Genomic DNA, 22,670 nt, shown 5'->3' with positions numbered 1-22,670 from the left:
AGTTTGGGAAAGGCATCCAGCTTCCCCCACAATATACTGAAAACTAGCTCCTAGATCAGGTTAAGCTGACGTGATATGTGAAAACCAGAAAAGCTCCAAGTCCACCACCAGGTACATAGTTGCATTTGGCTCTTACTTCAGGAGCCTGCATGTATCAGTGGTGTGTAAAATCCAAGTGTGATTTTTTGGAAAGTGGAGTAGAACAAAGCGTTAGCCTAATTCTTGAGTTTGTTCTGCTTTGGATCCATTCTCTGTGGCTCAATTCTGAGCAGTGAGTCTGAGTAGCATTAAAAAGATAGAGATGGAAGCTTGAATGCTTCCCTCTTACCAGCTGAATCTGCTGCAGATGTTCTACCACTGGTCAAGTCCTCAGTATTAATTGACTGCAGATCTGTGTAGGAGGGAGCAATGCTTGGGCTGCTGGTGTCCTCTGAGTTGGTTGTCCAGCTGCTCTCTGAGGCATGGGCTTGCCTCTCAGAAGAGTTGGAAGAGGGGGAGGTCCAGCTAGGTACTTTTGATGCAGACACTGGTTGCAGAAAACAGGTATCAGTTAGAGACATACAGAGTGATCTTCCAGAAGATCATGATTATTCCAAAGACATGCTAGATCAGACCCTACTGAGGTCCTGTAAATATAAATTCCAACATCCACAGCAACAAAATTATTTTATAATAAACATCCACCAATTTAACTAGGGCCTGGTACTCTTAATTTCTAGCACTTCTCAGCTGTCTGCCTTAGATCCCATACTGCTGGCAAATGTATGCTTTCCTACTGTTCTAGTATTGGAGAAGCTGTGACTTTTCAGAACAAGATTTCAAGTTTCTAGCACTGCTGACAAGATCTGAATGTGTGTGTTGTGCAACACAGTGGAGTTTTTATAGTACCACAGATTTTTTTGAAGTGGTTCTATTATATTTAATTAAGCCTTACCTATCTGTGACACCCACTCAAATGCAGTCATCATCTCAGGAATTCTCCACGTGGGAGGAGGAGTATAAAAATAAACTGAAATTGGCCCACTTATGTGCACTGGAATGGCTTTTGTTTCTGAACAGGTGGAGTGTCCCAGTCTGAATATACCGCATAACATTTCTGCTCAGTGTAGACCAAAAGTCCTGTTCTACTCATTTGCCAGACTTGCACGTCAAACAGTTACGTTCTGCCTAATCATCATCCAGAGTTCAGAACTGAAGCTTACACATCCACTGCTATGAATTTGTATTGTATACTCTCTGTATTGTATACACTTTGTCCACAACGTCACTTGATACTTTGGAAGAAAATGGTAAATTAATGTTAAAGAGGATTCATCTCTCTCTACTCCATCCAAGTGATGTGATGGGACACCTGTTTGTTACTGAAACATTGCTGTGTGCATAGAGGGAATAGCCAAGCAGTGCTCCCTTGCTTGCTTTTTGAGATGTGTTAATTTATTTTACATATCTGCACTGTTAGCCTAAGTAAGCAGGCACTGATAAATTTATATGTGTACAGCTATGAGCCTTTGTACTGAGCAGCTTCTGAATAGTCATCCCTAAAGATGTGGAGCTGAAAGTTAGAGCTGTCTCCTTATTGCAGAGGGTGACAGTTGTTGTGCTAGAGACACAACCAAAACCCCACACTTCTCCCTCCAGTAACTGCACACTGTGCTGTGCTTGGTGCCTGTAGAGAAAGGATGATGAGTGTATGATTATAAACTGTCAGTCCCTCTCTCAGTCCTTTTGTTAAACATGGCATGAGGCACCTGAAAAGCCACGCTTAAAGCTTCACCTGAAATTGCTTTGACAGACAGAGCACTTTATTTGGACAAGTTGAAAAGCTGAGCTCCGTATGTGAATCACTAACAAGAGCCAAGTTTTTTTTCTCAGTGTGCTTTATATCTTGAATTCTAGAAACTGTGGAATTATTTTATAAAAAAAAGATCTTAGATTTGCAGTATTTCTTTTTTTTTGTTTAAAGTCAGCAATATGAACAAACATAAGCTAATTTAGAAACACATATGATAAAATAACTCATATACTACCAACTAGTTTTGTGCTTTCCAAAATGAATTTTTGTCTAAGAGGGGGACCAACTGGACTAGTGTTGCCAAATACTTCTATATAGGAGCAAATTCTATTTTGAAATAAGGGAATTGTTTGGGTTTTTTTCTAAAGAAAGTCTTGTCATTGGAAAACCATAACCATAGACAGCTTTTTCTGCAACAGATGTTCTTTGAAATCTTATTACAGTGAACTTCCACCTGTGACTGTTCTAGGTTCCCCAGCACTAATCCTTGGATCTAGTAAAAGTGCATTTTCCCCTATGCTGAGGCAAAAGACCATCTATCAGTCTCAAAAGGCATGACAAGCCAAAGTCAACATCTACATGTTTAAGGTCCCTCTTCAGATTCCTTGGACATGCTGCAGCCAAATTCTAAATGAAGTAGGGGTTTTTTTTGCAGAAATTTTGAATTTGATCTCTAATACCAATAGATGGAGAGTTCCAGCCTCTCTGCTGCAAGAATTTCTCAGAAATCTCTTTATGTTGAAAGACCACTGCCAGAACTATTCCTAAAATGCAAATTCTGTAGCATACGTTGGATACTGAAAATCAATATGTTGTTTCCCAAACTGAAAAATCTTTCCTTTCACATGCATTTTACTTTTCTTGACATGTTTATTCTTAATACAATTGATTGGCCTTTAATATGCAGGTTTATCTTAAAACTTTGAGGACCCGTTCCTTGATCCCTACACTGTATTACAATGAACCTTGTCAGCATTAGGACCTCAGATTTTTCTGATTTTAGGACACCATCACCGTTGGTCTAGTTTCCAGTTGCTGATCTTGTGTTGCATGTATTGCCTATTTTCAGACAGAACAGCCCAAAATAGTTAAGCTGAGATTTGCCTTACTGTTGGACAGCCTCTCAAGGGACATGGTAGGAGTCCAAGTTACTTGAGCCATTTAAAACCAGACAAAGCTCTTGGGAAGAAGTGAGGGTGGCTCTGTGTGTGTGTGTGTGTGGAGGATGGATGATGTAACAGATCTTGCCTTATTCTAATTTTGGTGCTTTGCTGAATACCTCCTTGAATTGAAGAGTGCAGATAACACCTATAGAATATGAGATTATGAGCTGGAGGTCCACTGTGTAACAAATGCAAATGTTATGTCACCCACTGGCTGTGATCATTTACAGATTATGTAACGTTTGTGATAGGAACATTCATGTGAGCCTAAAAATCTCATTTTTCACTTCTGCAGTATCAGTTTGACAAGTTTGACTAGCCTGTTAATAACATAAATTTCTTCTCTTCCCAGCAAAAGGAAAATAGGGAAGAGGGCACCACAACGCATAATTTCTGTGACTAAATATTTCTGTGGCCTCGCTCAACAGCTTTTGCTTTTTGGGGAAAAATATACATGATTTGGCAGCTGTGAGTTAACTATGAATAAATCCAAAATGTAGAAATATTTTGAAACAAACATTTTGCTTAGCCTGAACCTGGTAGAAGGAAGATTTACAAGAACATCCTAAATAAAGATAATTTTTACTATGAGGCTCACTATAGGCGTTTTTCATTTTTACACCTTGGGTTTTGACCTTTCTTCTCATCTTCCAAATTCTTTGCCTGTTTGTTCAGCCCTGTTTCTTGCTATCAGTTTCCCTGATTCCTCCTACGTCAATAATGTCTTCACTTTTCCCAGGACAACAAGGGTCCAGCATTAGCCTCGGGTTTCTTTTAAACACAGTTCCCATAGGATAACTACTTCATTCCAGTTGTCTTTATATTGCCTTTTTTTTTCAGACTGTGAGCACATCTGGACAAGTATTTGCTTTTGGGGTAACCAATGCAAAAATACTATAGCTCTAAAGTCAGAGTAAGACAAAATCTCTCTCTCCTAGGACACATCCTCTTTGCTCTCAGGGCACTCTGGAAATCCCCCTTTGCAAGCCCTTTTCAAAATGTGTTTCCAGGCAGCCTGGCCATCAGCCTGGGTAGTATCGAGTCAGTTGAGCAGCTGCTTGAGTGCAGACAGACAGACAGATGATTTCCTGACATGCTGGACCCCTGACAAGAACGGTACCAGGGGTGCTGAGCCTTCAGGACATTGCTCTTCACAGCTGCCTGCACAGGAAACAGATTTTAAATATCTCCATCCTTCTCACACCGCTCCTTCTGTTCAGACTTGGCCTTTATACTCTTCTCCCCCCCATTGTGGGTATCTGCTATTGTTCTTATGCAGCCTGTTTGCTACTGGAAATGAATAATTGCTGTCACCACAGGCTTTCCACTGAGTGTGTTAGCATAGCGAGGTTGTAACACAAAGTCTCCAGCTTTGCTGCCACCCATAGAAAAAAGACGTGATCTGCAGATTAATTGAGAACAACTAGGCTGAAGTTTATCCTACCTCTTGCTGTCAAATGTCCCTCAGAGTAGAGGACCAGAAACAAAGAGCTGTCATCTCTTCTATCCCACGACCTTCCCTTTAGAGGCTGTCAGCTACACTGCTCTGGCCATTTATAAATACAGAATAGGAGTGGGACCAGCTCATAAATAAGGATTTTAAAATATCCTTAGGAAACCTCTTAAGGGTTCCTATATAAATCAAAGAATAATAGCCATGCAAGAATTACATGGAGCACATCCTGACCTAACTGCTAGGGGAATCACCCTGCTCCATGAAACTCAGCCAGACGCTGAAAGTTAGTGTGTAAATATCCTGCCTTGGTGACACAGATCACATACAACAAGCTTCTACAAGGGTACAAATGACTGTCTTCTTCAAAACTGCACTGCTTTTGGAAAGTCTTTTCTAATTTCCTCATCTGGATATCCTAGACCTCTGCCTAAAGCCTAGTATCCCCTGTGACTAAAAACACAAACCAAGAGACAGCGCTTTTGCTAAGCACATATCTTAAGCCTAGGCCACATCCCTTTAAGGATAGGAAGTCAAGTAATACATCATAAAATTAGTTTTATGGAAGTCTCCTTCTTATGACTAGCTTTATTTATGTTGAGTAAAGATTTTGGTTTTTTTTCATTTAAGAAGAAGGTGCATTTATGAGTTTTTCAGTTAACAAAGACATAAGAGCACTGGGAAGGAATATGGCCTCATTTGAAAAAGTATGTGCCTGTAGGAGTAACCACAAGGCTCACTTAACCATGAAACTACAGAGAGAGGTAGAGCACCTCAGTTTTACAGATTTACACTCCTGGTTTAAATGCTCTTCCTTCTCTCCACATCACTAGGATGAGTAAATATTACATCTAAGAATAAGAACCATTAAATAAATATAAAGATAAAAAGGTCAGGAAAACTTAGTTTTGCCAGAAGATTCACACACTTCTCCTGCACAAAGGTCCAACCACTGTCTCAAATGGACTAGACTGTAGCACTTATCAAAAGAACAGATGGAAAAACAGATGGGGTTTACCCAAAACCCACCCCAAAGCTGACAGTCCAAGTTTTCTAACAGAAGTATTATTCATGTCACAAGGAGTATTTGATGGACTCAGTGAGTAGAGTAAAGCTATAACTCTTTAAACTACTTCAATAACTAACGATCATAAAGTGGAAATATTAAGAGATAATCTCAATTTAAACATGAAAAAGTAAAGTAATGTTTTCTTGGGCAATTACTCCATAACCTCCTATATGGAAGAATTCTGTTCATACATAAAAATTAGAAGCTCATATAGCCACATCAGTTAGCATAAGATGATGAGGCAAACCAGAGGCTTTGCAAGCATGTTTAAAGTATGTCAGAAAAAACTGTCATATTTGAAGAAAAGTGCATGCAGTAATGGAATTAGGGTAAACTTCTGTTGTCTTTGTAGTTCTCCAGCTGCTAAATCATAGCATCAAAAGACAGCAGAAAGTACTGATGGGCACTGTAACACTGTTGGTCTCAACTGGCAAAAACCATATGGGGACTATGAGCAGGTAGACTGTGACCACAGAGAACAACGATCACCCTCTTTTCAGTTCCAGATTACAGAGACAAACACGGATCAGACCTTTTAGATGGCTGTTCATACCTCTACATATGAAATGTCACTACTGAAAACACCTTCATGCTATTTCCCCATTAATGCACTTTGGCAGTTTCCAAAACTAAGTCAAGACATAGGTGGAGTGAATCACAGATGGCTTTTATTTTTCTTTATAAAAAGAAAATATTGCTAGTGCAACCCCCAGCGATAGTATGAGAGCCCTTTTTGAAACTGATGACATTAGTTGTGTTAAAATACAGTACAAACTAGTCAAAGGTCAACCTTCGAGAAACCAAAGAGCAAGGAAAAATTCTGTAAGTTCTTATTGTATTACTATTTTTCTTTGCTTTTGCCTCACCTGTTTGTGGGTGGGTTGATGAAGCTCTAGTCCATGAGACGTCTTCAAACTGAACCCAAGCACTGATGGATGATGACAGATCAGTGCTAGGACACACACGGTTACCAAGCGCAGCAGAATCCACCTTGGTTTGGTCAGCTGCCTCTTCCAACTCTGTGCAGAAAAGGTCTTTAAATTCTCCATCTGCCTTTTGGTTCTCTTCTGGAGAGGTGTCTGAGGAATTAAAACATTTCTCCAGAGGCTCCTCAGTGCTACCTAAAATAGAGATGACACAGAAAGATTGGCAGGACTCACCATTACTTCACCGTTTTTTATTGAAATATCAAAAATTTGCCATTAACTGTAGAAAGTTCTCCTTTACCTAACGCAGTTTTTAGATTAACACTGCACATAGTTTTGCACTTGATTATAATGGGTGACATTTCCTCCATGCTCAGTTAGATGCTGCCTTGAATTTCGAAGGACAGATCCAAAACCTGTTATAGATCTACATTAGATCACATTAAGAGAGTAATTTACCTTTTTGACCCAAATTCTCCTATTACATAGGGGTAGCAGGAGATAATTTAACCTCTGCACATACTGCTTCCACTTAGAAGCCAAGCTCTATGATGCTAGATATATGACAGTAGTTGGTCTAATTCAAACAAAGTCTCACTGGTTTCAAAGAAAATCAGACAGCTTACCTCGTGGGCTAACAGGGAGGATCAGGTCATCATTGAAGGACACCCACTCAGACTGGTGGGAGGCAATGACACTAGTCACAGACGTCATATTCGCAGCAGGCTCCTCATCTTCACTTGGGGATTATAAGGAGGAGGAAGCAGAATGGGAGAGGTACAGTGAAGATGAGCCAATGGAGGGAAACACCTCCTTTGCACTTTCTTTTCAAGTGCTGTTAAAATAAGAAAGAAGTAAATTACCTCTTCTAGAAAATTAAATGGGAGAAACTAGTGTCACCATTTTTTATAATATAGAATGCTAAACTAGTGTATGTACCACAGGCACAGTACTGTCAAAGTACTACCACATTTGAGACAAGAATGTCACCTGTGTGCCTAGAGGAGGGCTACACTTGAGCAACTCCTTGATTTAAAGCATCTGAGAATCTTCAAACATCCTCATGTTAAAGCAGCCCATCACTGAAACCAATGCTTTACTTCTTACTCAAAGAGCCACGCCTCTCATAACTCCAGCAAGAGCAGTAATGAGGACATTCTCCCAGGTTTAGCAAATTTTGATTATGATGTAACTCAATCCCCACTTCAAGATGTCAACATGTCAACATGTCCTTACTCATCTTGATGCTTACAATATCTGATCCCTCTCAAGAGCAAGAAATAAGCTTCATGTTTCATTATCAGTAACATGTATGTAGCTGGCTCTGGAATCAGGATGAGTTGCCAATGACTGTTATCATGGTCTTGGTATAGACAGATGTCTTCTCAGCTAGCTGCACTTTCAACTCTGCTGCTTGACTGGAACTTCACATTTTAATTAAAAAAAAAAAAAAAAATCTTAGTTCTTGTCTGGAGTTAAGTATGATTTTGCTGTAGCTCAGCAAATGTTTTCACAGATGTGACAACTTAATTTAGTATGCCCTGCAATGGTATGTACCCCACACAGATGTGGGAATCTGCAAGATGGAAGGGAACATTGCAAAGAGCTCTGGTTGTTGGATAGTAATTGGGAGAGTCAGGTCCAGGGAAAGAAATTCTCTCTGACAAGCACCCATGACCACCTCAGATTTGCAAACCACTTCAAAACTCTCAGAGGAGCCTCCTAGGAAAGTATTTGAATTCTGTCCCCAATTAACTCAAGCATTGAAGCTCTTGTTGCCATGGTATTCAAGTACTTGAAAATACGGAAACTCAGCCTCAGCTTTTTTAAAGAGCCTTAAAGCAGCATCTCTTGTCCTGCTGTCTTTCTCCTAACTAAAGGGTTTTTCAGGGTGAAACTTCATGTTAGTGTACAAGAACAGATACTTCACTGACACTTCTCTTTACCCTACATTAATAACATTTAGGTCCAAAAAGCAGACTGATATTTAAATGCATTCAATCTTTAAGCATTTTCTGAAGGAAGCAGATCATTAAACGGCTTCCAATATGATTATTCTCCTCAGGGTCACAGTCATTTGTCTGCTGAAGGTAGGTCAGCAGTCAAGAATGAGCTGAAAACTTCAAAAGTTTGGAAGTCACAAACCTGCCTGACACCTAGAAAGAATTCATCAATCCATGTTCATTGTCTGAAGATGAATCTTTTCAAGCAGAATTTAACACAAAATGTAGTTTCCTGTAACCACAAAAAGGAGTCCTAGAAACAATCCTGATGGTTAAGTGCAATTTGCCATAAGACTGATCCCCTCACGATAGACTTTCCTATGGCCCGCTGACCAGCCACCCTGCATATTTTTCCCTTGTTACACAACCAGTTCCCCTCTGTGGTAGGAACAGTGGCACTTGAGCCCTAACCCTGTTTCCTCCACTCCTACGGGAGGACACCTGTCCTCAAGCATTGTGGGCAGGTACATTTGCCTGCCTCGCACAACATCCATTTTGAGTGCTGTTAATAGAAACTACAGAGCTAAACATAGAGGCGAGCTAAGAGAAAAAAATAATCAGATGTTTAGGGTTACTTGGACACCACATGAGGGAAGGAGAGGATGACCTCGGCATCTCGTTTTCCTTGTGTGACCAATTAAACTGTTTGTTTTGGGGTTTGTTTAAATATCTGTAACTAAATCTTCTTTTCCCAGACAACTGGATACTGACCTCTCCTTTCTCCTGGAAAAGTCCTGAAAGAAGAATGAAGTGGCAGGAAATGAAAAAAGGAAACAGTTTATCTTGTCCTTGATGCACAGAGACTGCAGTAGAACTCTTTTTTCAAGGGGAAAAAAGCTATGAAAGAAGGCAAGAAAATGGTCTGTTTCAGCTGCGCACGTATGTAGGAGAATTATGCCACTATTTTAAGATGGATTTCCTCGAGTACCCTAACATCCCGTGACAAGAGTAGTTCTTAAAATCCACTTAATACCAGACAGGAAAATTAGCACTTTAAAATAGATAGTGAGTACTATGAGCCCAGAAAAGCATGAGAATACTGTGCATTGCAGGCTATACAACTTTGCCATGACTGGAATTTTCTACAGACTTCTCAGATTGGTAAATAAAAGAGGTTGTGTTGACTTATCAGGGTTGTTGCACCCTTTAGACAAGCCACCTGAAAGAAAGGAAAGGCAGTCTGAGTAGCTAATAGCTTCAAAGATATTCAGAATAGAGGCATTTTGAGGATGCTATGTTAGGATTAAAAAAAATATGAAAAAAATACAATTTTGCATTCTCTCAACATACACAAAAAACCCCCCCAATCCCACCCCTTAAACTTAATGCCTGTACAGAATTATGAATCATGTACAGATAACTCCTGTGCAGACTATGTGGAAAAAATACAACTTCGTCCACAAATTATTTTTCACACCTCTTCACTCTCCAAAATCCTCCTTTAGAGAAAGACTTAAGCCAACCCCACAGTGAACTAAGGAGCCTTAGCTGGCACAATACCACTGTCACTGTGCTTTCAGGTAACACAATGATGCTGCAGTTTGCAGAACTACTACAAAAGTCCATGTCTCCAGAGGAACCATTTGACACTGTAGATAAACCTGAATCCTCTCTGTAGCAAAGCAATCAGCACCTACTATTTAAACACTGCAGTGCATACTCTCCAAGTGAATTTTGGAGTGCTTCTTCCTATCTTTCAGATTTCTCAAAGATCTATGAGATGTTTGTAGAGAAATGAATTTTATTTGTAGAGAAATGAATTTTGGAGCCTACAAGGATTAACAGAACAAATAAATCCTTTAAACTCCAAGTGAGCTACAGTTAAAGCAAAAGTTTATTCTGCACAGCTCAAAAAAAAGCAGACGGAAACACATCTCCTGGAACAAGATATTACCAGGCCAGGCCAGCATTATTTCTCTCTACATGAATGGGATTTGTATGAGACTATTATTTCCAGATTTGTGTTATTACGTGCATGAAGCTTTTGGTGCTGAACTGGTTAAAAAAAAAGGTAAACTAATTCATCAGATTTTTGGCAAAAAAACTGCAAATTTGAAGTCTGTTACTATTACACAGTAAATACAAGGTAAAGCAGATGTTATACCTCCTGACCCCAATGATTCTTACCATCAATTCCAATGCAGTGATTTGACCATGAGGCAAAAAAATTCTCTAAGTGGCTGAAATTTCTGCTTCAGGTGTCCCTTTTTCATATTACAGTTTCACAGTGGTACATGGAAATGAGTGACAAGTAGGTGACAGTTATTTCCAGTTCTCCAAAGGGTAGAGATCATAGAGCTGGAACAAAACTCCTTGCCTCTCTAGTCCTTCTAGTCTTTTGATCAACCACATTTCATAACCCCTTTTTAAAACTGATGAAGGTTCATTCTAAAATGGCAAAACTACTTCGATAACTCATTTCAAAACTATGTAAATTCTGTTTATTACCATTCCTTCTTGTGACATGATTACCCATTTGTCCTTTTGTACAACTCTACTCTAGCAACAGAATCCTTCTCTTTTTAACTTTTTAAGTCAAAAAGATCTATTTGAGAAAGACATAATTATCCTGTGCCAGAAATCTTACATGCAGCACCTTGTACAATGAGGCCTCACTTTAAGTGGCACCTTTACACACTACCTGAGTACAAACACCAACAGCAGTAATGGTTCGTGGCACTACTGAGGTGTAGAAGTATCAGAAGTATTTGTAATGGAATTCAGAAATATTTGTAATTGAGTGGTGGTTTTGTAAACATATCATTTAAAGTATTTAATTCCTCATGTGTTTGGACAGCAAACTCAAACATTGTTTCTCAGCAGATTTCAACTCTGCTTAAAAGAAACAGTTTACCACAGTTAATAATTTTAAGTACTAAGGATCATTTTTCCAATTGCTCCAAGTTTCATCCATATGATGCACACTGCAGCAGGCTTTCTAACCACCATCCAGAGATACTAGGTTACAGTTACATGGAAAAACAGAAGGAGAAAAAAATGATAATAAAAAAATTGATGATTAAATCCACTTGTTGATTTGTTTGGGTTTTTTTCCAAATGTAGTATCAATAGCAAGCTTGTGCTAAATGTATAGACTCCCTAAATATATTGCCTAAAACGGCAGCACCACTGAAAAAAATCCTGTAATCCATACAGTGATACTGTTTTTCTTGCTCATATTTTCCCTTACAGTTCCAGAAACTGAAACATTAACTGGTTACTGTACTTTGGTTGTTGTAGGAGACCATGGAAGGGAAAACAACTAGACAAGTTGTCAAATTCCACAAAGCAGAAAAGGAAACTAATGCCAAAGGGACATCAAAAAAGGAAAGACTCTGACCATGGCTTTTGTTGTAACAATCAAGCTTCACTACCACCAGGAAAGCCTCAAGGAAAAATAAGTAATTTTATCTTGACCACATGTTTGGCAAACCTGTATAGACAAAACAATTCTGGTAGCATGAACTGAGGAATGATTGCTGCATTGGGCAAATTTCCAAGTGAGAGAGAGCTCATGGCTCTTCCTCTCAACTTGGCCTGCAACAAGCACTGACCATCAGCACATCCTGATCTGAATAACAAACAAACTCCAAATTGGAACTAAGTTCTTAAGCTTCAAAAGAAAGTCTCAAGTACTTAAAGGTGCCACAGCATAAACAAAACTCAGAGATAAACAACAAGAAAAAAACCAAACAACTAAACTTGAGAAGCTCAATGAAGTAAAGGAACTGGATTTGGATATTTTTTTTACTGAAATAAACCACTGTACCAACCTCTGCCTAAATGCCTGAGGTAAGATTACCTTATGAATAACCTAGATGATGACAGGAATAAAGTCATATTTGGTTGATTATTGTATTCCTAATATTAGCAATATTTTCTCCATGAATACAGCTCCTGAGAAAATCTCTGGTAAAACTCAGTTTTAGATCTTACACTAGTTTTGCTTACTCTGATTCATACATGTTATTGCATAAGCTCCATGATTTCAGATGCAGCTTAAGAATCTCAGTCACTACCTGGTGCGTGTAACACTTACATGAAAACTTTCAATATAAAATGAAGAACCACGGCTCAAAGGGAGCTAAATGGATATGCCTTGTGAAACCCCTGCAGCCTTTCCGGAGGAAAGGATAGCTTTGCCCATTATGGATTACATCTAAGTGAACGGTGACAAGAACCCTGACAGTACTCTGTCCACACAGCCTGGGCAAATCCACTTTGTGCCATACAAGGTAGGTCATTACTACCGCCTCCCGGCCATTTTAGACAGAGATGGAGTGAGACAGAGTGGTACTGAAGATGACTAGAACCATCTGGCACATGGAATGACAGAAAAGCAGACTGGGGCCCTCCCTGAGCACAGGACCCAGTGCAGACACACTAATTAATGACCATACTCAATTATTCCAATAGATACAAAAGGATCTGCCTAAATCCACACTGCAAGTCAGTGGCAGAAGCAGTGTTAAAGCTGAGGTGACCTACAATGCCCTTATTTTCTCCAGGCCACAAGAATACAACCGCCACACATAAAACCATAACCCACAGACACACATCCCAGCTTTGCTGGAAGCTCACATTTCAGTGATAGTAAGAGAAGAGAGTCTGTAGGAGATGCACTGGTAAGAAAGTCATAAGCATCTCCCTCAGGAATATCTGCGTCAAGGCTAATAGCTGAAAGGTCAACAGCTGCTGTTTTCTCTACACCAAAATTTATCTGCCACAGAAGCTCCTCTGTTTTCCACCAGAAAAAGCACTTCAGATGCTCTCCTGCAGGTAATACCAGCATATTTAGGCAGTTCAGGAGGCACCTTCTGCCAAGACCATGCCTTAGAAATATTTCATGAGTTCTGGATGGCTCATAAGGAGAGACAGAGATTCAAAACCTGATACTGGTAGAAAACTGTACAACCTCCTTCTCTATTACTTGTACTCCTAAAAACTTGAGAAATATAAAAAGACACTGTAGAAGAGCAGCAATACAAAAAGAATAGGATTTATTTTTATTTTTTTTTACAATTAGAAGTAGCATATAGCAGGCAGAAAACAAGGAAGAATTCCCGTTGAAATGTTGGAAAAGCTGTTCTACATTTCAGGACTTTCAATACAGCTCCCTGTGGGTACATGATGCATTCAAAGTGTAATTGAAGCCTCCAGTCATGTAATTGCATGGAAACTTGAAGGATAACTTCCCAAACTGCCAGCCTTTCAACTCAAACTAGAATCTGAGGTAAAAATCAGTCAAATGCTTCTGTTACCATAAACAGCAATAAAGTGTTAAAAGTAGACTGGGACAAGATCACAGGGAAAAGCCAATGTGCCAACTTGTTTAGCAGAACATTTTCATCTCTAAAATCTGGGATTTTTTTTCCCCAGTCAGTATCGTACAAAAAGGAGAAAACCCACTAATTTAAGGAGTTTCTTCCCAAAGGCTAGACTAATTCAGATCAGATATTACTTTGTTCAACAAAATTCTGTTGGTAATAACAGTAGGCAACAAAAAGTGTAAATGCAGTAAGGGAGGAGAGGTTGGTAACATTCTGTCAGAAGAGGGCAGGTACCTGGTCCTTACCACTCTTCCTTGTTTTCTCAAGGCCTTCACAGGGCAGAACTCCAAAGCAGCACCCCGATCCCAGACTTCCACATCTGCCCATTATATGTGTCACAGATTTTTCTTTGCTTCAGGACAGTGAATTTGCAGTAGTCACAGCTATTGCACAATGCAGTGCTAGAACAACTACCATTCCAATTCACAGTATGCGGAGGGAACTGGGTTTAAAAACTGATTTCTTCTTTCAAACCTGAAAAAGTGCATCATACAAGGAACATGATTTTCAAAGAAAATTCCCACTGAGCAACCTGGTTTGCACATCTTGATATTAATGCTTTCATATATTCTTGTTTAAGTTGTGCACAGACAAGCTAGCCAGATGTATTCCATTTACCAAACCCTCCAAAAGCTACTGTACTTTACTTGCCATTGTGATGATTATCAAAGTGTACTTTCTAAGTTATCTCACTTATGCAAAAAGCATAATGTTCTACAATTAATAACCCTTGAACCAACTATGTCATTGCAGCCTGACATCACTGAAGACAGCCATCAAGAAGTGAACATAGACCAAAAAATCCTATCTACCTGTCCTTCTCCTAAAGTGGGACTAACGACAAAAGAAACAGGGAAGCAAGTAAGTGATCATAAGTTTTCTGGAATATTGTGCTGGATGATAAACAGTCTTCTAGCAAACACACATTGTGAGTTGTACAAAGTGCCATCCTGTTCTGACACATAATAGCATTCCATCACTGCCTATATGCATTGCAACAAATTTACCGCTTTTCAAGTATTCACTGTACAACCCGAAAACTGATCCTGCTTCCATTTAGTAAAAGGAGAGCCCACAGAATTCTTCCTGTGCCTCAAGTTTCAATTGAACAAACGAAATCAGGGCTTTATTTTCTGAATTACAACTAAGTTAATGCTAGAAGCTGGGTGAAAACATCTTCACTGAAAACGGTGGGTTTAATTATTTGCCATCAATCAGTATCAGTTAAACTCTGATTTTACTAAGAAAGCTAGGGAAAGAATGAAAGAAAGCTGGGGAAAGCAAGCAAGTAAGCAAGTCAAGCCCTCAAACACTAGCCATATTCAAGACAAGCAATAAACTGAATCCTGCAGACAGAGATGTTCACTGTAGGCTGTATGCCTACAGAGAGGATGACCATTGATCTAGCTGAGTTGTGAGTATGCACAGAACAGGAGAACAGATTCAGAGCAAGAGAAAAACACAGAATTCAACTGTGAAAGCATCAAGAAGACAAGGACTATTGAGGAAGTGATGCAGCCCTGAATGAAAACAGAGTTTGCTTGTGTTGAATTTTGGCTGGAAAGGGAGATTATGAACACTGAGCAAGGAAGTCATCTTCTGTTCAAGCCTTCTGTGTATTTCCATATAGCTAACACCTATTTATATATAATTTCTATATAACTGTGCTTCTATATAACATATTTTATAACTTCTAATCTGTATCAGCAGAACCCTTCCAATGAGGAGAGTTTAAAAAGGGATTTTCATCATAAAGGAGATCCTTTTTGATTGTTACAGATAAAGGCAACATTAAAACAAGAAGTTGTCTTCCACTTTAAGGAAGACCTGATTGATTATTAAATGCCAGACAAAAAACAGTACTCTGGAAGAGGTATCACAGGGAACAAGCTTCCTCTGGCAGAAAATTCTTTTGATGATCCAACTGGTCTTTCCTCATTTCCAGTGTCTGAAGAGTCAATTGAAATTACACAACTTAGTGTGATGCCAGGACACTGCAGCCCTTCAGGGCAACCCACAAATATCACATTTGTTGTCACTCTCTATTTTAGACACCCTAAATATAGGTCCATTAGACTTGATGGTGCTGTTTGTTTAGCATGGCTATTGCTGTTTAGAGAGAATGAAAAACAACTGTAGAAAAAAAAAAGCTTGCACAAAGAGTGAATTTAAAGATACCCAGTATTTTATATAATATTACCAAAAATATATTTGAAGTAGAAACAAACTTCATGACAAGTCAAATTCATACACAGTATAAAATAGTATGTTTGCAATGGTATTGTCTAATGCATTTGTGTCATTTGTGTCTAATTGTACTTGTTTAATTATCAAAACATAAGAATGCATGATACACTACCATGATGTGGAACAGAGGGTATGAGAAAACGCTTCATTTTTTTTTTGCTTGATTTTGGTTTTATTGAGGTTTTGGTTTGGTTCATTTTTACTAACAGACACTAATAAGTGGTACTCTATGGTACTGCCCCTATGCCAGTGCCTGTGAGACAGTAGGCAACCATATACATTCCAGAAAAGAAATTCCAGGATGCTTTGCCATCTATCTAGATGAGATCATGCGAGTGATGCAGAGGTATGTGGTGAGAGGCGGCCCTCTGTTGCATATGGAGGCAGCAAATCACTCATATTTTATTACACTGGGTATTTTGCTGAGGAAGCTACAAAGGGAAGCCACTGCAAGTCTGATATTAACAGCAGGAAGAAGGACCAGTTGCATCTCATGCTCAAGGGCATAAAATAATTAATACCAACATTATTACATGGCTTCCATGAGATGCTAATATTTTAGTCTGACACAAATGCCCAGTTACAAAGCATTCAGGGTATTAAAAAATGTGTAGTATTATACATTAAAATTCATATGAACCAGCTCCCACAGAGCAGGACAATGGCTAAATCACTCAATGAATGGAAGTAACGCAGTCGAGTCACCCCATCTCCCCACCCAGCAGTAAGTAACCATGGTTACTCTGCTGATCAGCCCACAATATGTCTCAGTAGCACAGCATTATGGTATGTGGGAATACCAGTTCATGGCAATGCTAATGCAGTCTCACAGCTCTCTTGTCAGCTCTGGGGAAGCTGAATCCAGGTAACCTTTTGCAAAGTCTGCCATCCCCAATGGACAAACTTTGGAAGCAGATTTTTAAATATCTGAGGTATTTAGTTCCCTCTTTCACAAAGACACAGGTCCACAAAGGGACTCTCTGGTACCAAGACTCACTGTGTCAGCATTGTAAATTTGACACCAGCATAATTCACACAGACACAAACAAAAGTACGTTACAAACTACCAAAAATTAGCAGAATTAGAAGAACTTCAGTATTTTCCAAGACAAACTTCCTGAAAAGAAGGAATTACCTCTTGAAAGCTAGTGCCAGTTTCAGTGTCACTGAAGAGCTAATGCAGCTGTTCGGAGCTGCAGCTCCCAAAAGTCTGTGGCCACCCTCAACCAGCCTTAGCTCCAAGCACAGTCACATCAATAGCCTGGACTGAATACAGGGAGACTTTGCAATTTTTTCAGGGAAAAAATGAATGTTGGTGCCAAACTCTGAGTCCACATGCAGTGTGGTAAACTAACATAGCTGCCTTCATTCAGAGAGACTTGGGCAATTCAGTTGCAGAGGTCAGAGATGTACTATTTAGGAGAGGAAAGCCCAGATCTGCCCAATCTATTCTACCTCAGTTTTACCCCTTTCAGTGACATTTGAGATTCTGGCAGTGAATACCCCCCCAAAAATCTATGCACCTATCAGCCTAGACCTTATTCCTCATGTTAAACCTTATAATTTAGGAACAGGTAACTGATGTTTCTACCATGTATAATTTTTATATATAGGATATATTTTTTATCCAGGCAAATATATGAACTGTGGTGAACTGGAAACAACACAGCAAGGATCAGAGAGAAAGGAGTATTTCTGTTGGCAGGTTTCTGTCCTCAGGAGCAGCTAGCAATGAAACACCAACTAATCATTAAACTTCATAGGCCAAATTCTTCCCTAACAGCTATTCCACTGAAACTGTTTATTAGAAAATAAACTGGCCTTGTGCTGTGGAGCTTGACCAGCTCTAGTTTCAGTTATGCAGCTACTTTTTCTCTTCAAAAATGCTCAGTAGAGTTTTTTCCCATGCATTTCCATCACCCACACAACCACAAAACCACCATGAAGTTCTGCAAATGGTACCTTCTGTTCACAAGAGGCCCCTGATTCAGATAGCAAAATTACTGTATCATACACCCACCCTCATTTTCAAGAGCAAATTAAAAGATAATTCTTTCATTTCATTTCACAGTTGGCAAACCCAGGAGCCCACAGAGAGAATTAGATTCTATAAATACTCATGTCTATAAATGCCAAATAAAACTTGGCCTGAAAGAGCATAATTAATCAAGAAACACAGCTCAGCAAAAAGACATCCTTATTGTTCAGCTCACCAGCCAGGTCTGCTGCCCTTGGACCAGGAGCTCCACTTTGAATCTCAGCTCTGGAGCACACTGCCTGCTCTTTTAATATTAGGACAGTTTTGTTCTACTAGAACACCTTTGTAGGATGCTGAAGCATACCAGTCAGTTCTGTCCTCTGTTTCAAGCCGAAGAATTGTGTGTAGACATTTAGTTCAGTTACCTCAGTAAAGCAAGATGAATCACGCCTCACTTAACTCCAGACACCCAGTTAGACACCTGAGAGTCACCTGATGCTCTGTTTATAGTCAACAGAAGGAACACAGCACCTCCAGAGGATCCTTCCCCTGATCTATTTTCGAATGAGGTGAATCCCCCCTAATAAGAGTGTGGCAACTAGCTTAGACTTGCAAGTCTTTTTCACATCTAAGGGTATAAACTTCAAGAAAATCTTACACATATTTCTAGACATTTCACTGCAGGGGACTGATAGACCTTAATATATCATTGCTGAGAAAATACTGTCAACATTTTAGGAAACATGTCCTGTCAAAAAGTATCTATTGAAGGATTTTTGGGATGGATGAGGGCCAAAAGCTCTGTAATTTTATTGTTCCTTTTCAGAAACTGTCTCTATAGAACTGATGTATAAGAAACCTATACACTTCAGTAACCTCCTTCCTTTGAGAGTGTTTTTTATTAAATAAAAGACTATTTGTTTCTATCGTTACCTAATCGACACATGCTCCTGTTATTGATGTCTTCTCTTAACTTTTTTATCATTATGCTATGATGTTTATTCTTTCCCTTGTATTTTTTTTCTGTCCATATATACTAAGAATTATATTACATAAAATTGGTTGACAGTTGGTCAACAGGCTATATCCTAAGTTTACACTAATAAAGAGAGCAAAACCTTACCAGTAGGAGCAGAGCAGTAGAGTGAAATACTTGGCATTAAGGGCACAGTTTTCACACTACTTTTTTGTGGCTTTTACTTCCAATTATCTCCAAATCCTGTAGACTGAATGTGCATTAGCACTTGGAGTACATTAAACGAGCTCCTCAAGTCCTTCTGACTCAGTTTTATCCCAAAGAAAATCAGTTTATAGGCTCTGAGATGCAAACTGAAGAGCAGTAAATGCAGGTGATCAAGATATTAATTTAAAAAGTGTATTCCTGCTCTAAGTAATGCATTCATTTATTTACATCCAAAGTTTTTTCAGAAAGGAAGAGCATCTTGGAACCCTGACGCGTGTCCCCTGGTATTTCCATAGGACTCTGTTTTTTCAATCTCAATCTCTGAAATTTTACCTCCCTTTAAGCTTTGAAAAAAAAAAAAGCTACATTCCACACTGTTCGCCTTATCTGCACATCTAAAAGACAGCAAAAATTGATCACAGAAGTCAATAGGAGACACATAATCCCTATCTGGGAAGCAATCTTACCCATACAGACACCTTTAGATGGATTTCTGACCCTGTTTAAGGCGCTGGCAAAACTTTCATCACCTACTAGGAGCAAAGATTTAATCCCTAAAGTTTCCAGATGTATGAGCTGAGCTGTAAGGCTTCTAGTTTCCTAGGACTCAAGTTCATGTGGTTGTAATTACAGCCATAGTCCTGAAGACAATACATGCTCACACCCAACACATACAAAGACAGGCATTCCTTCCTTGAGGTTAACCACTTGTGAAGTTATTACTTCCATTAGCAGAACTCACAGTCCTTTAAGAAAACATGCAGCACGTTAGACTGCAAAGAAAATGTATTAAGAAATCTGAGGACAAAACAATTTGGCTTTGCCATTGAGTATTTAATCAATTTTTTTTTTTTTTGGTAGTACAACTAACAGTTCAGACAAATTGCCCAAGAATTGCCTGCTAAAGGTTCTCCTTTCCCAGCTGACTGCAGATCGACCTTAAGTGATTCTCTTAGATAAACCCAACTTTTGGACGGCCAAGATTATGTCAGATTATGCACCACCCCATGAATCCCTATAGTTCTATAGCTCATTTCCTCATGCTCTTTTTAGTTTTCCAGCTTTCAAAGAGAAGGCTAACATTGTTGCAGAGACGGCCTTTAGTAGGACTTTTCAACAACTCAAAACTGATCTTATTAGTATATTGGTAAAGATCCCAACAGGTGTTTTGCAAAAAGCCTCAGTGCAATAGCTGCGTTAAAAGCTGCAAGAAGAAAGGCTACTACCATGAGCCAAGTGTCAGAGCAGGGGAATCCATGACTTTGTCACTGATGCCACCTTGGAAACCATCTCACTGACTGGAAAAGTCACCGCTTTTACAATAGGGGCAACAGAAACCCTGAACAGCAAAACATCTTGAGAGGTTTATAACACATATAGATACCATTTCTCATCTTCATTTGCTGATGCCAGACTTGGGAGAGCTGAAAATGAAGAACTCTACAAACATGATGTATTTAGCCCACTCAAAATATGGTTTTAACCCCCGCATAGTCTGGGTTTCTCAAGCAGAGAATGGTACCAGCTGCTAGTTCTTAACAAGATAGCTGGCAAGGCAGCACAAACAAGGACTCCAGATGGGGGGTTGGCCACTACTAAGATTTAGCTGTTATCTTTTTACCTTGTGTCCCTTGGACTGTAATCTAAATCAACCACATCACACCAAGTATTAATTATGCCACTGATGTAGTGATGGATTCAAGGAACTTGAGTTAAGGAAAGATCTGCAGTTAGAGACAAAGGTATCCTCTTAAGTTCTTAATGATAATTAAGGATACAAATCATAAGAGAGTACAGCTAATCAGAACTGATGTACAGTGCTACATGTGAGAGAAAAAAAATCTGACCCCTTTCTTTTACTGGAAAGTTTAATTGTTATGCTCCCGATGGCACTGTTATTTTAAAAATAATTTAAAAGCCACAACTATAAAAGAGCAGAGATCACTAAATTTGCCAGCTATATTCCTATATCTAAAGAAAACTGTATGTTAGATCTGCTAGGGAGTTACTGCTACTTGCTTTGTACTTGAGAGCTCTACAGGAATATAATAAAAAGCTTTTAATGGTATACAGAAAAGGTCAAAGATTTACCTGACAAAAGCACGATACAGCAAATTAAATGTAATTTCATAGCAAACACTGCTTTATGTTATAATCAATCAAATCTGAAAATTCTTGGAGAAGAGAGAACCTAGCCATTAGGAAACTAGGTATTTAGGAAAGTCAGATATGTTGAATAATCCTGTATAATACATCTCAAAGAGATGGGGGAAACTGCTCTTCAAGCTTTTTTGCCATAACACAAACTTGATTAACATAAAGCTGTTTATCTGGACGATGTTAAGGCAAAGTCCAGATCTCGCTTGTCTGTGTAACACAAAGTATGTTTCTGGCATCTTGGCAGAGAAAAGAGAAAACAAAATCAGTCACGTGCCAGAACTGGCAAACACGAATATTTTGCAAGCAACCTGTAGTTTGAAATTTACTTGCCCAGACTAGTGAGTTTGCAAAATGCACGTTTCACAGAAGACAAGAATGATTCATTGCCAATTCACAAGTAAAAAAATGCCAATGCTTGCCAATTTTTTTGCCTTGACAATTCCAAAAGTGCCCTAAAACCAATACTATGAAGTTATCCTAAGGATATTTCCCAGCGAAAGGCACAACTAAAGTATGAGAAGACATGAGCTGCAAAGCATTGCCTCATCTAGTTAAGCAGTAGGGCATTTTTTTAACTTTTTTCTCTCTGACAAACTGAAGATTCAGAAAGGAGTAAGCCAAGAGAAAAAAAAATCAGAGAAGTTGATTCTGATTACAGCCAACTAATCAACAAAATAATTAACAAAAAACAACAGAAAAAAAAAGTAGAGCTGCAGTAGAGAAAAAACATTTAACACCTGAATTACACAAAAGTGCAGGGAAGGGGCTGTCTGGTCCCACATCAACACAAAAACTCACTTTGCGTGGAAATATGTAATTTGAGCTTTTTCAGCGGGTCATTTACATAGTGTATTCAAACGTGACAACAGAAAAATGAGCGAGCGATTTTTCTCTGCCTTGCAATATCTTAACCGCAGGAAAAAACATTTCAATAGCAGCACAATTTAGTACAATTTAGTAGACCCAAGCAAAGAAAAATCCAAAACATGAGTAATTACACAGAGCAGCTGAGGGGTAGGTGGATACAAGCAGCTTCCCCAGGCTGCCGCTAATGATCGTTAACCCTCCCGCGGCCGAGGAGCAGCGACCCGCTCGCACCGGCACAGCCGCCCACCACCGAGAGCAGCCCTCGCCGGGGGCTGCAAGGCTGAGCGGCACCGACAGCCTGCGGAGTGACCTGCCCTGAGGGACGGACGGTGTGAGGACCGAGGGGAACAGGTTGAAACTCGGTCCCGACGGTCGCGGCTGGAAGCGGCGCCACGAGCCCCGGCCGGGGAAGGGGCTGGGGTGCCTTGGAGATCCACGGTTCCCTTAGGGTGCACGGCCCAGGGTGGCCCCGCTCCGCGACCGTGGGATCGAGGGGGAG

General features: G+C 39.5%; 1 protein-coding gene across 2 annotated transcripts in view; it reads right to left on the bottom strand.

The window, feature by feature from the left end:
• Positions 1–22,343, bottom strand: part of STON2 (stonin 2) — a 68,264-nt gene extending 45,921 nt beyond the window's left edge. Inside the window, exons 1-4 of one of the 2 annotated variants that reach the window (XR_003526743.1) lie at positions 22,303–22,343; positions 7,030–7,238; positions 6,344–6,598; positions 329–526 (exon numbers count right to left, since the gene is read on the bottom strand). Coding sequence is in view for 1 of the 2 variants with exons in the window: in XM_027638048.1 (XP_027493849.1) it covers positions 329–526; positions 6,344–6,598; positions 7,030–7,117 (541 nt within the window). In the remaining variant the exon portion in view is untranslated. The remainder of the gene's footprint in view (positions 1–328; positions 527–6,343; positions 6,599–7,029; positions 7,239–22,302) is intronic. The other variant, XM_027638048.1, reaches the window with a different exon arrangement.
• Between the last annotated feature and the right edge of the window lie 327 nt (positions 22,344–22,670).

This window comes from Corapipo altera, unplaced genomic scaffold (assembly GCF_003945725.1).
Source record: "Corapipo altera isolate COAL_440 unplaced genomic scaffold, ASM394572v1 23, whole genome shotgun sequence".
In the NCBI taxonomy this organism is placed as follows: Eukaryota; Metazoa; Chordata; class Aves; order Passeriformes; family Pipridae; genus Corapipo; species Corapipo altera.
The sequence above is the reverse complement of the archived record's forward strand: the minus strand, read 5'-3'. Positions and strand labels throughout refer to the sequence as shown.